The following is a 15685-nucleotide window of genomic DNA, read 5'->3' as shown; positions in this document are numbered from 1 at the left end:
CAACATGTTAAGCATAGTAACTAGTACTCACCCAATAATGGACAACAAGGACTCAGTGCCTTAAGCCTCACCATTCACGAATTTACTATGTCTTTTTTGCTGGTTTTTATACATAATTTTGAAGACATCTAAGTAGCTAAATTATAGCGTCATTAAAATAATATAAGTGTTCATTCTTTTAGCGATACTTATGCCTATCGTAATGTATAGAACCAGTTGAATAAACAAAGAGAATAGGTCCCAATAAAATGGCCGTCTCACAGCCATGCTTAGACAACTGTCATGGGTATGAATAGTGTGAAAAAGAATGTCGGATTAGCAGATATGTTAGCTTCATTAAACATGCCCAATCGTGTATGATATTTTGTAACTTTAATATTACCAGTTACGTGAGCATTGTGTTAATTTTTATGATCTTTGCTGCTTCGAATGCAGCAACTTTTATAGCCTACTCCACTGTATAATCTTGATAGGTAAAGCTAATAAGTTTTTGTAATAATCGAAAAGTTTTCGAAATGAGACCGCGGATTGGCAAGCGCAGCGTAGGACGTCACCAACGAGATGGACGGATAGTTTTGATGAATTTTTGAGCGTCACGATTTAAATGGGTCCCGACTGTTGAACTTTAAGTTAGGTACTTAACAAAGTTCTAGCCCACTAGACTTGTTTTCATCTTTTTAGTATTTTTAAGGCAGTCGGGTTTTTTGATTTTTTAAATTTATTTTTTTATTTCACACTTTTCTGTTTTATGACCCATATATTTTTAGAATGGGCTAATTATTAGGATTCATTTGATACCCCACTCGATAGGTTTGAATAATATTTTTTTTTTGAAAACTTACAATATGGCGACATAAATACGCCATTTTGATTTTTCAAGAATTTCATGTACCCATCAAGAGTCATCATTCTCAAGAGTTTCATGTCATTAAGACGAGTCCAATGACGTATCATTTATCAAAATCGGTTCAGCCGTTGAGTAGTTACGAGAGGACATAGGAATAGACATACATTCATACTTTCATAGATACATACATACGCGCCTCCTTCTTCGCAGTCGGGTAAAAAACATTGTCTCCCAAAAGCATATGTATCCATACATACCATACCAATAAATACTCATACATTTCACTTACAGCTAGCGTGCAGTTCGTGCAATTTTGCCGACTGAAATGGGAAATTGGAGCCACTTGGCATTACGAGTATGTTGCAGTTAGAATGCGGTCCGTCTGTAACCACCGCTTATCTGAGAATGAACGGTTTGATCCGAGTCATATTTTTAAATATCCACGGGTTTTTAGGTTTAGAATAAGTTTAATTTTAGTTATACTTTTCTTTGTTTTTGTAATGACGTTTTTGTTACTTATTGTATACCGGGTGGACCTTTAACAGCAGCAAATTAATTAATTATTAATTAATTATTATCAATGTACCCCATCCTAGAGCCCACTTGACGTTCGCTTGTCACGCTATAAACAACAAAAATGTTGCTTTACATTGCTTCTTCCAATAAACTTAACAGTGTTCCTAATATAAATAAAAAACTACTTAATTATTTTTTCATCGCACTTGCTCGTAAACAGTATCGTAACATGCAGGCTATCTTGGTTGCAACCCCCCAAATAAAACCCTCGACCTTAATGTGCTTGTCATGAAACCCGTGGTCGGTAAATGAGTGCCCATACTAATTTTCTTATCATGAAGCCCAAGGTCGGTCCCAGCAACAGCAACTTACCCAATACCGCATAGCCCTAACAGCAACCCAGCCTAAAGGGCCGAACAAGCAAACTGCACACTTACCAGTGCGTACGCGGCGATAAACCCCGATGCAGCCGTGACGCTGCAGCAGAATATCTTCCGCACCGCCGGTTTCATCCTCGGCTTTTCCATTTCAGTCAGCTCGTTACTTGTCGACATTCTGTCTCGCTCAACCTCGCAAGGACTTAACAAATCGATGTTGTACGGAGTTAGACATAAGATAATCCTTCTAGGTCTGCTAAGAGCATCTTTAACCAAGGCCGCGTTTCTCTGTTACAAGCCCAGACAAAAATCTTAATATACTTAGGAATAAATTGAATTGGAATATAAAAGCTTCTTTTCTTCGATAGAGGCTTGAGTTGCCAAGCACACACTTCGAACGAAGATCAATAGTTTGCTAATTAGTTTCTAAAGTAATCTATGTTATTGTTACGAGTACTTGATCCGCACGTTCTTTTGTCATTGGTCCTTCGATAGTGTAGTTGACTTTATGAGAAACACTACATTTTCTTAGCAAAGAGAACGGCTTTCTTTGTGAGTCACGTGCAGACCTGTGAACAAAAGACACGTTTAAATGGAATTATTATGAACGTCGGTGACACATAGAAAAAACAATAAGAAAAAAGGAAAAAGAAAACATTTGTTCGTGACATCATTAAGAAATAAAATAATCTAATAACCTAATCAACTGAGAAAAATTAAAAAGACTAATTTAAGGCCGCATCGAAATTCGTCAATCTGTTTGGAGACCTACGATGCCACAGACAGAGAGACATTGGCGTCAAATTCATAACACTCCTCTTTTTGCGTCGGAAAGTCAAAATACGTAAAAATACATACGTATCACGGTCACGAAATGGTCTCGAATCAGCATAATGCCGTCCTTACGGCTCTTTTCTTTAGGACACTTTTCTTTTGGGACCTTCTTTACTCTTCTTTTGGATTGGACCAATATTTTTTGTGATTTACGTTTCATGACTTAACGGAAATGAACTGACCTAGCCATTCAGTTATTACATTTAAACATACCATAATAGTGCCTATAATAGAAAAATAACATAAACAAAAAGCGCGACCGATTTGGCTAAAATCCATATTATTTTAGTACATAGCTCGGTTTACATAAGGAAGTTTACTGCTGAAAAAATGAATTATTGCAGAAATTATAGTTTCTAAAAGGATTAACTTGCACTGTTATCTACAAAAACCTATGAAAAAAAAACAAAAAACGCGTGTTTATTGGGAGAGACGATAAAGTTCGCTTTTGGAAGGAAATACTCACTGTAACATGTGGCTACTTGTCCCTTATTAGTTCTATATACTCCATTTATTTTAACATTTGCAACTTTAAAATGTAACAATGGAACTTTAAAATTGTGTGAGCTTCTATAATAAAAACATAATAAATAATGCTAATAAATGTACATGTGGGTAGGTATTTTTAGTCCATTCATTTGTGTTCGAAATATCGAGAAACGTGTGTTACAATTTGATCGTTAATTCAAACTTTAAATTAAACGCTAATCATAAAATTGCTAATGTAATCATTTGCTACTTAACCTAAATTAACCAACCTTTAGCCTAAAGTCCACTACTTTTAATATTACTCCATTAACTAACTTCAATTAAATAAATAAAATAGATTAGAAATAAGTGTTCTGTCTAGAAAGATCTTCCCACCACGAAGCACGACGCAAAACTAATCTTCCCCGCGCCTGGCTTTGATAAATTCCCATGGGAACACCATTCCCTGCCAATAACTATTAAACTCCTGGGTGCACATAACACAATGGACAGGTTATTTACATTCTTGCGCACTCCGCAATTAAGCGAAGACTTGAATATGAATGGAAATTAATAAGCGGATTTAAATAAAGATAGCAGTTCAAGGAATAAAATGCTGTCGGTAAGAACTCTATTATTTTTATTATGTACCTACACACTGTCTCGTATTATCTGCGTAATGAAGTCTTCATTACGCAACTCGAAGTAACATTTCTACAGGTGTATGGAAACACCATTTTTGTGTTGACTTAGAAGTTTGATTTTTACACTGCCCCAACGGGTAGCAGAGCTCAGTATATTTGATATTAATTTCAACTTGATACCTTCACAAGTTCATGAGGAAAATAGTCTTGACAAACAGACGAACGGATGGACAACAAAGTAAATAAATAAATATCATGGGATAATTGTCACCAATTGACCTAATCCCATACTAAGCAAAACTTGTATCCGCCAGCCGGAGATCAAACCCGGGACCTCAAGCTTCGTAGTCAGGTTCTCTAACCACTTGGCTATCCGGCCGTCAAGTGATCCTATTGGGTACCATTTTTGCCGACTGAGTAATGGAAACTTAATAACAGCAAACTTTAATTATGTTATGTGATGCAACGCCTCTGTCTGTCTGTTGACTTCAACGTTAACTAACCAACTATAATAATCTATACACGATAATGTAATTCTTATAGAAGTTGTTATCAAGTCCATGGCGGCTCTATGGGAACCATACAAAACACCACAATGGTGGGAACTTCGTACACGATAGAAGGTCATATGGAGTGTGCTGGGTGCCTTGCTTCCGTCATTATGCAATAAATAATTGTGAATTTAGAATCTGTATTGAATTAGCCGGTGAGAAAAAGTAGGTACTGGCTGCGTTTCAAGCAGAGCCTAGAGCCTATAGGTACGAAGTGCAAAATTCTAACTTCGTATCCTGCCGTCCCGCTTATTCTTATATTATTTAAAACGAGTGTGAAAGAGACGGTACGAAGCGAACTTCGATTTTCGAATTTCGAAGTAGCCCCTCAGAGATGTACGAGGACGTGTTGCGAGGAATGTTTTTCATGAACCAATAGAAACGCTTCATTTACCCATCCTCGCACAGCACATCTCTGGTGGAAACAGCTGAGCGGAGCGAGGTTGGGTAAATGAAACGTTTCTATTGGTTTATGAAAAAGACATTACTCGCAACTCATCCTCACACATCTCTGGTGGAAACACAGCCTAAGTAGAGACCAAAAGTCATGGACGAGAACCAATATTTTTTTCCGTTAACTCAAACTTTAAGAAACGGACCCTACTTTTTAGGGTCAAAATGGCAAAAACGGAACCCTTATAGTTTCGCCATGTCTGTCTGTCTGTCTATCCGTCCGCGGCTTTGCTCAGGGACTATCAATGCTAGAAAGCTGTAATTTTGCACGGATATATATATATGTAAACTATGCCGACAAAATGGTACAATAAAAAATTATAAAAAATTTTTTTTAGGGTATACCTCCGATAGACGTAGTGGGGGTGATTTTTTTTCTCATCCAACCTTATAGTGTGGAGTATGCTAAAACGATTTTTTGATTCAGTGATTTGTTTGCGAAATATTCAACTTTAAAGTGCAAATTTTCATTAAAATCGAGCGTCCCCCCCCCCCTCTAAAATCTAAACCAGTGGGTGGAAAAATTTGAAAAAAAACAGGATGGTAGTACCTAAGTATATCAAACTTTCAAGAAAAACTATAACGGCTAAGTTTGCTTGAGAATTATTAGTAGTTTAAGCCTAAGGTATAAAATATACCTAAACTTGGAAGATTCCGTATAAAATACGAAATCCTGCGAAAAATATTACAATGGCTACGGAACCCTATTTCGGGCGTGTCCGACACGCTCTTGGCCGGTTTTTTTTAAGCTAATAACGCTAATGCTCAGATAACTGATGATCTTAACTAAATAGTTATAACTCTACTAATGTAGAGTTGAATACCTATAAGGCATTGGATCCTTGTTGTCCATGACTGAGTATTGCTGTACTTAACATGTCCATGATTGGTGCCGTCACCCTAGCTCAGAAGGGCTACTATGAAACTCGAAAATCGAAGTTCTTGTCCCTCTCGCTCTCGTATTAAATAGTATAAGTGTCAGAGGGACCGCACGACACGAACTTCGAGTTTCGTAGTAGCCCTGTAGGCCCAATACCACGAAGTGCAAAACTCGAACTTCGTATGTTGCCGTCCCGCTAACGCTTATGTCATTTAATGCGCGAGTGAAAGGAACGGTGCCATACGAATTTCGATTTGCGAGTTTCGTAGTAGTCCCTCTGTCTTTCCCAAAGTGGGTGATAACGCCCCCTTGTGGGCGCTGGAGGCCTACAGGGGGGCGATAGGAGGCCCTGAAAAAAACTTCACCTTTGTGCCTTCATTAGGCGAGACTAATATGTTATTGAGGTTTTTAAGGTGAAAAAAATGGGGGGAGCTACAAAATAACTGATTTTCAAAGTGTGCGTTAGAAAAAATAAGTTTGGAAACCTCTGCCCTAGCTGAATTTTGTGAATTTTTAAGAGATTCCAAGACGGTAAAGCGGTGTGACGACAAACACGTAGGTACTAATACGCTACAAATATTCTTTACAATGCACGTGCTTGGAAAGTGCCTCTTGACGTGGGTCAACATATCCATGGAAAATTAGTGATTCCTGCACGCATCCACAAGTGTGCAGTAAAGTTGTATGAATTTTTACTTACCGCACTTGTGCGGTAAAGTAACTTTTTAAATTGCCAAATGATGTCCAAAGTATTGTTAAAAAATAAGTCTAAAGAGTCGTTATAGTTAGGCTTTGAACAAATAAGAAAACGTTTGATGCAACCAACTGAATATTTACTGATAAGATAATACAGATTAAACGCGACAGAAAAGAGAACGTTATTTTTTTTATTTCCGTATTTTAATTCCGTCTAAAGTTATGAAAAAAAAGGGAATAAATTCTTGAGTCCAATTCGGACCGTGCGACGTCAAGCGCGCGCACTCGAAAGTTAACCAATGAGCTTCCAGTGCGCGCGCACGACGTAGCACGAACCAATCATGGTTACCCGTTCGCGCCTGTCATGAAACCCCGCCAAAGTAATGTTCATGAGTTCAGTCCGGTGAATTAATTTTTGATGAGTAAATTAAAATGAAGAGTTAAAATGATGAATTTATATCTGACTTTACGCCGCGTTACGTCCTCCACAAAGCACATATTGTCAGTGACAAACTCAATGCTGAACAAAATACGTGAACTATAATATACCTACATACCTAATTAAGAGCTGGTAGATTAGATACATAATACATATACTTGATGTTACTTAACTATTACAGGGATTTATTCACGGGTTGCACTGATATTTAGCATTATAGGAGCGTGCACTCCTCCATAAGGACTAGCCAATATAAGTGTGGAAAATGTCAAGCAACAAGGGCTAATAATTAATCATAAAAAATCACGATACTAAAACAAAGTCTCCTTTACCTATCATTAGTAGCTGTAGCTGTTCTAATCTTCTGAGTCAATGATTGTTATGAAAGTTGGTTGAATAAAGTGTATACGTTAACGATTTTGGTTCGGCGTGCATGTCGGTATGTATATCTACTGCCTGCTACTGTAGTAAAAGGAGTATGGCAAATAAATGATGTAGTCACTGCCTCGATTTTTTTCCTCGCTTAATGCATTGTAAAACGTTGTATGATATACGTGTCGAAAGTAGGAAATTCCCAACTCGTGCCGGCTCAAAACACTCGCTTCGCTCGTGTTTCAAGTTCTCCGCCACTCGTTGGGAATTGCCTACTTTCCGCACTTGTATCATAAATAACTATTAATGCACACCACAAATCAGTACAAAAATTGTAATAGGTAATTGTATAGACACAGAATTCAGGGTAGACAAAACAGGCGATCTTATCGCTTAAAAGCACGTACACTTTGCTTGCTTGCTTGTTTAACAGTTGTGTGAAGCTCTCAGTCCGCACTGGGCCCGTGTGGGAACTATGGTCCTAGAGCCTCATTCTTAGATGAGGTCTGTGTAAGGATACACAATACAATAATTAAGATTATACCACTAATATGCGAACGTTTGGAAGTCGGTTTGTTACCTCATTAAATCTAAACCGCTGTACCGATTTAGATGAAATTCGGTATGCAGATAGTTTGAGTCCCGGGAAGAACATAGAATAGTTTTTATCCGGGAAAATTGCATAGTACCCGCGGGATAGCGATGAACGAATTCTACGCAGACGGAGTCGCGGGCAACAGCTAGTCTTGTATTGTATTGTATTGTAAAACTCTTTATTGTACATAAAAACACATGAAAATACAGGATAATAACATGTACAAAGGCGAACTTATCCCTTAAAGGGATCTCTTTCAGTTAACCTAATATAGTAGTATTATAGTTAAAATTAAGCAATCAAAATCCATCGTAATTTTTTTCGTCGCCTCTAACACACCGTATGTTAACCTTCACGTTAATAAATTGCACGCTTCGAATACAAAATGTATGAATGTTTGTGTGATTGTTAATTGCTCGGTGATTTTGTTTTAATCGTTACCTAACCTAAGTGGGTCAATGTCGGTTGTATTTACATTCTCGACTGACTGACAGCTACGATATAGAGTTATAGGGGCATTTTTATTAAAACAATGTACCTAGCAACGGCGTAAAGTTAAAAGTTGACAGTTTTGTGACGATTTTCCCCTACAGTTACTATGGAATAAAACGTCACAAAACTTTAACTCAAATTCGGATCCGACGTAGTGCGAAACCGCTCAAGAGACTGAAGGAACAATGCTACTAATATACATAAATGCGAGAGTTTGTGAGTAGGTATAACCGGGTGCGGCATATAATAGGTACATACTCGTCAAACTGAACAACATTAGTTCAGCGAATTTAAAAAATAATGGAGTCTTTAGATTTTCCCTTTTTCATTCAAATTAAGTACGGCTATCTATGTACGCCATCCTAGAACACAACTGACTTCGCCTGTCACCCTACAAACAACAAGCATTTTGCCTTTACATTGCTTCTTCGCATAAACTTAAAAATGTAATAAAAATTAAAAAACTAAGTACTTATTTTTTAAAAGCCGCTGAACAACAATGTTTTAATTATTTGCTAATATTACAGGCCACACCCCTACGAATAAAATTTATTCGTAGCCACACCCGTTATGTGTGCGTGTACTAACTACATCTGCTCGAGAGGCGCTTAATTAAACCACAGAATAACTATGGGTTCTATGAATAGTTTACAACCATGGATGCAATGTAGGTAAACAAAATCAAGGTTGTAAAAATATTTACTATCGTGATGATCACACGCGGGAGTTATGTTTAATGATTCATTCACTCCGGCTACACCACGCTGTGACAAAACATTTAAAACTTGATTTGAAGATACCTAATGTGTAAGCGATTGTGTGCCGACTACAAATGAATTAATGAACTCCACTTGACTCATCAGCTGCGTTTTATGCTAATAAGATGGTCAGTTGCACAAGTTAGACGAATGAAATTATTTACTATGATAAAGTTCATTGGTGGTACAGAAATTAAATCTGTGAGTTGTATAATCAACCAAATACAGAGGCCGTATTGTCTAACGTTTCAGTTCGTTTATAATCGCAATCAAATGACAGTTTTTGTATGCGAAATCTGTCATTTGATTGCGATCGCGAGCGGCAGAAACGTAGGCAATACGGCCTCAGGTCGATTCACAAGAGCTGGCACGAATGGATTGAATAGTAATGTCACTTATATTTTCGTAGTTGTAGTAGGTATGCTTGTTTTTTTTTGTGTAGTGTATTCAGGTCCATATATTGACTCTCATAAAATTCTTATTCCTATTTTTTATTTTACTACCCATTTGTGTTCATAATAATCAGTCTTCATCATTTTTCCTCATAAGTACTTTTTTGTGCATAAATTTTTATTACCTACTAATAATAATATCACTAATTACTAAGAACACATCTCAACTCATAATGTTGTTTTTCAGAAAAAAATCCTTCATAACAGACGAATATCATAATTTTCTTATTAATAATGACATTAATAAGAAAACATTTTGAACTCATAATATTGTTTTTCATAACGGTAACTACCTATTCAAAATAAGATTTACTTATATCGTTAATTGTTTATATTATATTGTATTAGTTGAAAAATATGTTCTGTCCTGGCGTTTCGCCGGCCGCTGCCGCGGCACCGGCACGCTCGCGCCCTGTAAGGTCACAGTTCTACCTAACACTCCTCCCTTCGCACGTCGTCATACCTAACTGAATCCTTCCTTGAATACATCATTTCGCACCATCGAACATTTTCCAAGTCCCTGCGCGTCAATAATGCGGATAAATAACACTGATTAAGAAATATATGAAAACAAATATTAGTATTAACAAAGTTATGAATATTGGCGTTATGAATTAGAATGATTACGAGTTTAACTCGTTAGTATAAGAAAATATATATGTAAACATTGAAAACCAATATTAGTAAGGCCAAGGTGTATGATTAGTGATATTATGAATTCCGATGATTATGAGTTTTGATCGTTAGTTTTAAAAAAAATGCATGAAGAGTGATCGTTATGAGTTATGATGTAAAATAGTATATATATAGGACTTAAAATGTTATGTGAAAAAATGCGTGCCCTGTGTATTCAAATAGTCAACACACAGATACTTTCGTTTACTCATTCAATCCATTCGTGCCAGACATTGTGAATTACCTAACTTGTAAGTGCATTAACCATTTTTTATGACAGTTCCCACATCAGAATCAAAACAACAAGGCTGACTGACACTTTGGCTAGGGATCTTAGCACTTTGAGGCTTTAGTATACTTAGGGAAACTAGCAAAAAGGTCGACGTCACAGGGGACCGAAGAGGTCGCAACTTCCAAAATTTCCATTCGCATTTTTTCCCAGATGCTTTTATCCCACCATGGTTCATCATCATCCCAGCCTATATACGTCTCACTGCTGGGCACAGGCCTTCTCTCAGAACAAGAGGGCTTGGGCCATAGTTCCCACGCGGGCCCAGTGCGGATTGGGAACTTCACACGCACCATTGAATTGCTTCGCAGGTTTGTGCAGGTTTCCTCACGATGTTTTCCTTCACCGCAAAGCTCGTGGTAAATTTCAAATGTAATTCCGCACATGAATTTCGAAAAACTCAGAGGTGCGAGCCGGGTTTGAACCCACGACCCTCTGTTTGAGAGGCGATAGGTCAAACCACTAGGCCACCACGGCTTATCACCATGGTTACTGAAGTTTAATTTCGCAATTGCGTTGTTTTCCAATTTTAATCGACACAGAAACATAGGTACTTATTTATGTATTGATTGTAACTATTAAGTATTTGCAGCCGCTCGAAGGACCAGAAGCACACAGATGTGGGAGCTCAATTCAAATTAGAAAAAAAGCTACTGTGAAAATAAACTCCAGTAAAAATTATAGTGGGAACAAGGATTTGGAAAACAAGCGAATGGAAATTTTGCTAATAAGAAATAATTATTCTGGTAAATTGATCTATCCAGCCGTTTTCGATGCATTTCTTCTTGCGTTTAATCCTTAATATCCACCTATAGACAGTTAACGACGCAGAAGCGTGTTCAGATATTTTTGATCAAATTTTTGCCCACAAGTTTATGAACCTGACTGTACATACAACTACCATAAAATGCCAAGGTGTCTATTTTATCCAAACTCTCAAAACAGATACCTTATATTGTCTAACACACTTGCAATCGCAATCTGTTTCACCAATTGTTTCTGTCTGAGGGTTAGCATGAGCCTAGAAAGAGATGGTGAATGCGATCGCGAGCGAACGGGCTTTAGACAACGCCACAGCTCATCCTTTCCGAGGTCTAGCGATGTGACCTATCAGCTCAGCAAAATTACAAACAAAACCGTAAATGAGGTCAAAGACACGGCCACAATTCGTCTTCGTCCATCATTCTCCGCCTACCAGACAAGGCATCCCACTCGTTGACAATACAAGGGCAAGGAACCCTGTCGTTGTCAACGGTTGACCGATTGGCATTGGCGCTGGCGATTTAGCATAGCATTGAAAGGTCACTCGTTACGAATTGGCAAATTCAAGCGAAAACGTTTAAGCGGAAAACGTCCCAGAGGCCCTAGTTTAACATAAGTAATTGCTAAGTACATATATCCATACTAATATTATAAATGCGAAAGTGTGTGGGTTTGTGTGTTTGTATGTTTGTCCGCTTTGACTTCCATTTTGTCTTCCGTGATTTTTGGCATAGAGATAGTTTATGGGCCAGAGAGTGACATAGGCTACTCTTTAACCCGGAAAATGCACAGTTCCCAAGGGAACACCGCGCGATAACCGAATTCTACGCGGGCGAAGCTGCGGGCAATGGCTAGTATTCTATACATTCTCCCTGTATACAAAATAAACTATGAACGACCGTATATCAGAAATGCAGTGTTAGCAGAACCCTGTCTTTAAGCGAAATGCTTTTATTTACCGTAAAGCTCGTGTGAAATTTCAAATGTGAAATTTCAAAATAATTACCTTAGTAAAATGTTAATAAGAGTCCAGTTGTTGTACCATCAGCCAAATAAGTGGTCTATCAATTTTTAAACAAGTTCCTATCAAATTAATATGTCCCTAAAGTCGAACTTTCAAGTTGACAGACACGTTTATTGGCATTACTGTTTTGTGACATGCAAACGATTATCAACTTTAGGGTGGTAGACCACATATTTGGCTGATGGTACCTATGAATAGAATCATAGACCGGCCGCAGAATTGAGAAAAATATTGCTTATTTTCTTTAATAAACCTTATGTTATTTACCTACCTACTTACCTACTACTACTAGGAACGAAAATTAAATCTCAGGTATTAACTGATTGATTATTTAATTAATTTTGGAGTCATGTCCACATTATTGCGAACAATGACGCTATCAATCGCTCAATCCGTCCGATCCCTGATTATTAATGACAACATTTACTTCGAGTACGTATAACTCGGCTAAACTATGAACAGAGGGCCTACTCCAAAGTTTGAAATTCGAAGTTCGTATCGTACCGTCTCTCTCGCTCTCTTATTAAATAGTATAAGTGTCAGAGGGCCCGAACGACATGAATTTCGATTTTAGAATTTCGTAGTAGCCCTGCAGTGGCGAGTATCTCAACCTCAACAGTAAGGTACCGTCAAGAGTTCAGTTTGAAGAGTACGATCTATGTTTTAATTTTTTGCTAGTATTACAGGCCACATCCGCTATTACGAGTATGTAATCAGTGGTGGGTACAAAACAGCAATCTTAGGTAAACATAAACAGTAACACGTAATAAAGCACGGGTGAACGGACGAGATAAGGACTTTCGCTTCAGAAAGCGACGCAGATTGATCTGTCAGGCAGGTACGTGCTCGCGACAGTCAGTTGGTTAGCTCGTACAAGCCACAAGTAACTTATTCTCATTAGAATGAAAGAGAGAAAATATTTCTCGATTCGACACATTAACCCCTTTCCAAGCATAGTGCATATAGCGACCACATAAATGTGCACAAATATTCGACCTTACTAATTTCACAATAATATTACGGTACAAAATCACTTGAAGTTGTTAAAAATATTATGCGTTTTGAAATTAATCCCTTAAAGGTAAACAACATAAAACTGTGATTAATTTGGTGCTAGCGTATCTAAATTCGCGAGGCCTGGAAAAGGGTTAAGAGTGCCGTTAGACTTAAGTCGCGCAAAGTCCTTGCGTATCTGTAAATCTATGCTTAGGAAACATTTGTTTTCTTTTAATATATATATTTTTGACTGCAGTTGAAAATCAGCGCTGCGGTTCCGTACCTCAGCATTGCTGAACTGCCAGCCCTTTCGATTATCTAATGTTAGTACATATAAATTAAGTCAATGCTTGTAACCTACTGTTTATATGCCGAATAGGTAAACATTTTCTTTCTTTCTTTCAATCTGTCATCTTCCGTATGAATGTTTTAGTTAGTCTATTTATATGTTTTTTATCCTTACGCCCTCGACATGCCTCGAGGCCCTTGTTATCTAATCATCATTCATGCTAATTATTTCTATTTATATGTTGTTGTGTATCTCTCTATTTAGATTTGTTGTCTATGTATGTGTATTGTATGTTGAAGAATCCTATTCCGGAGGTCCAGGCTATTATTAAAATTAGGTCTCATCATCATCAGCCGGAAGACGTCCACTGCTGAACAAAGGCCTCCCCCTTAGAACGCCACAATGAACAAAACTTACCACTTGCATCCACCGCTTACCGCTCACGATGTCGTCAACCCACCTAGTGGGAGGCCTGCCAACGCTTCGTCTTCCGGTTCGTGATTGCCACTAGAGGACTTTTCTTCCCCAACGGTTATCGTTCATCGAAATTTGGGTCTGAGTTGCCTCAAAAACTTACTTTTTAAATCAGCTATTAGTCTATGAATGGTAACGAAGAAGTAAGGTAATGTAGACATAACATCGTATCAAAATCATAAATTTCCTAACCGTAACAACTTCAATTTTCTGATGATTCTGATAAAGATTTATGTTACCATCCAGCAGTATAGTTTGAGATCGAGATGATTATCACTTTACGGTATAAGAAATAGACGAACTACCGTTGTTAAGTATAGCCACAGTATAACGTAGTCGGTTACCTCGGTGCAGTAGCGTGTAAATGAGTGGTTAACTGAAGGTTTGTTTTGTGGCTGTACAGAATTATGCAAAACTAAGCCGATTACATGATTTTTATTTTGAAATTGAATGATATTTTGAAATACTTGGCTGAAGTCAAGTGGAGTAATTTCTACAATTTTGTTTTTATTGTACTCTAAGTGCCGATTCGGGTAAAAAGCACAACTAGAGTAAAACAACATTTTTATTTAGATTTTCGTGATTTTCAGTCACAGTTAATAAGTTTTAGTTATTATTATATCCGAAAATTTGCTTTATTTCACCCTCGCTCAATTTCTACTCCACTTAATTTTAGCAATAAACAGTCGCGTTTAATTCCCAGATTTCTTAATAACTAACTTTACCCGCCGCTTCACGCTCTCTTCGGGCGAACTTATAGTTGAAATCTTAAGATTTTACCAAATTCCCATGGGGATTCCCCGAAATTACATCGTGGTTCTCATTAACGTTGCGTTAAAAACAATCACGCAAAACGTTTGTTATTTCGAGATTTTGTCCCTATTCCGTGGAAATATTGGAATAAATGGGAGCTTACGTGTTATTCCAAACGTCCAGCTATCTAAATTTCAAATTGTATATCCATTCAACCGTTTTAGCGTGAAGGAATAAAAAAATTACACACACACACATACTGACGAACGTTCGCATTTATAATTTTTATTAGTAGGACTAGTAAGTAAGACTAGAGTAAAACACGTGAACAGCCAACAAGCAGTAAAAACATAGACATGGTACACTTATCTATTAACGTTCTGCAATTAATTTTAACGATTCACAAAAACTATTCAGCTCACGCAACACGGAAGGATGCAACGTGTTAAATAACGCATTGTTGCTCTGCTGTTATGTGAACTGGTTTACAGTTTACTACCATTTACTTACGCTCGAGTTGACGCCATGTTTACTTTGGTTGAGATAACAACGAGTTACTTAGATGTGTGTAGAAAAATATAGCCTTGTTTGTAGTATTAGAGTACACTCACCTCATCTGCACGTCACTGGTTAAGGGTGCACCGAGCTTTTATCGCATTTATTGCATTCACTTAATCCTTTGCTTTATCATTACTAGTAAAGCTTTACTTTTGAAACTCATAATGTAATATTTGAGGATTTACTATTCAAATCGTACACTGTAGAAACACGATTACTTGTAGTTCGTTCGATAGAAAATAATCCCAAAGTCGTCTCAAAAACAAAAAAAAAATAACCCTTTGTACGGCGTAAATATTGCGCGGTAGGTCATGAATGAAAACTGGATGTTTTCTATCGCGTATACACGTTACATTGTAGTTTTTCATAAAATAATGTATTTTTTTTCGGTGTTTTGTTAATAATACGAAGAAAGCACCTAAAAACGCGCGCGTTCTGACCAACCTATCTTGAGTCGCCGCGCTTCGCAATTATGTATCTCATTTCCCCCC

At 37.4% G+C, this 15685-nt stretch overlaps 1 protein-coding gene across 2 annotated transcripts in view; it reads right to left on the bottom strand.

Annotated features, from left to right (window-relative positions):
* The window catches only part of Rcd6 (Reduction in Cnn dots 6), a 60108-nt gene that overhangs the window by 9717 nt on the left and 34706 nt on the right, over positions 1–15685 (bottom strand). For both annotated transcript variants that reach the window (XM_074104793.1, XM_074104794.1), the window contains exon 2: positions 1801–2309. In XM_074104793.1, coding sequence (XP_073960894.1) covers positions 1801–1917 — 117 coding nt within the window. In that variant the 5' untranslated portion in view covers positions 1918–2309. The remainder of the gene's footprint in view (positions 1–1800; positions 2310–15685) is intronic.

Source organism: Choristoneura fumiferana, chromosome 22 (assembly GCF_025370935.1).
Source record: "Choristoneura fumiferana chromosome 22, NRCan_CFum_1, whole genome shotgun sequence".
Taxonomy (NCBI): Eukaryota; Metazoa; Arthropoda; class Insecta; order Lepidoptera; family Tortricidae; genus Choristoneura; species Choristoneura fumiferana.
The sequence above is the reverse complement of the archived record's forward strand: the minus strand, read 5'-3'. Positions and strand labels throughout refer to the sequence as shown.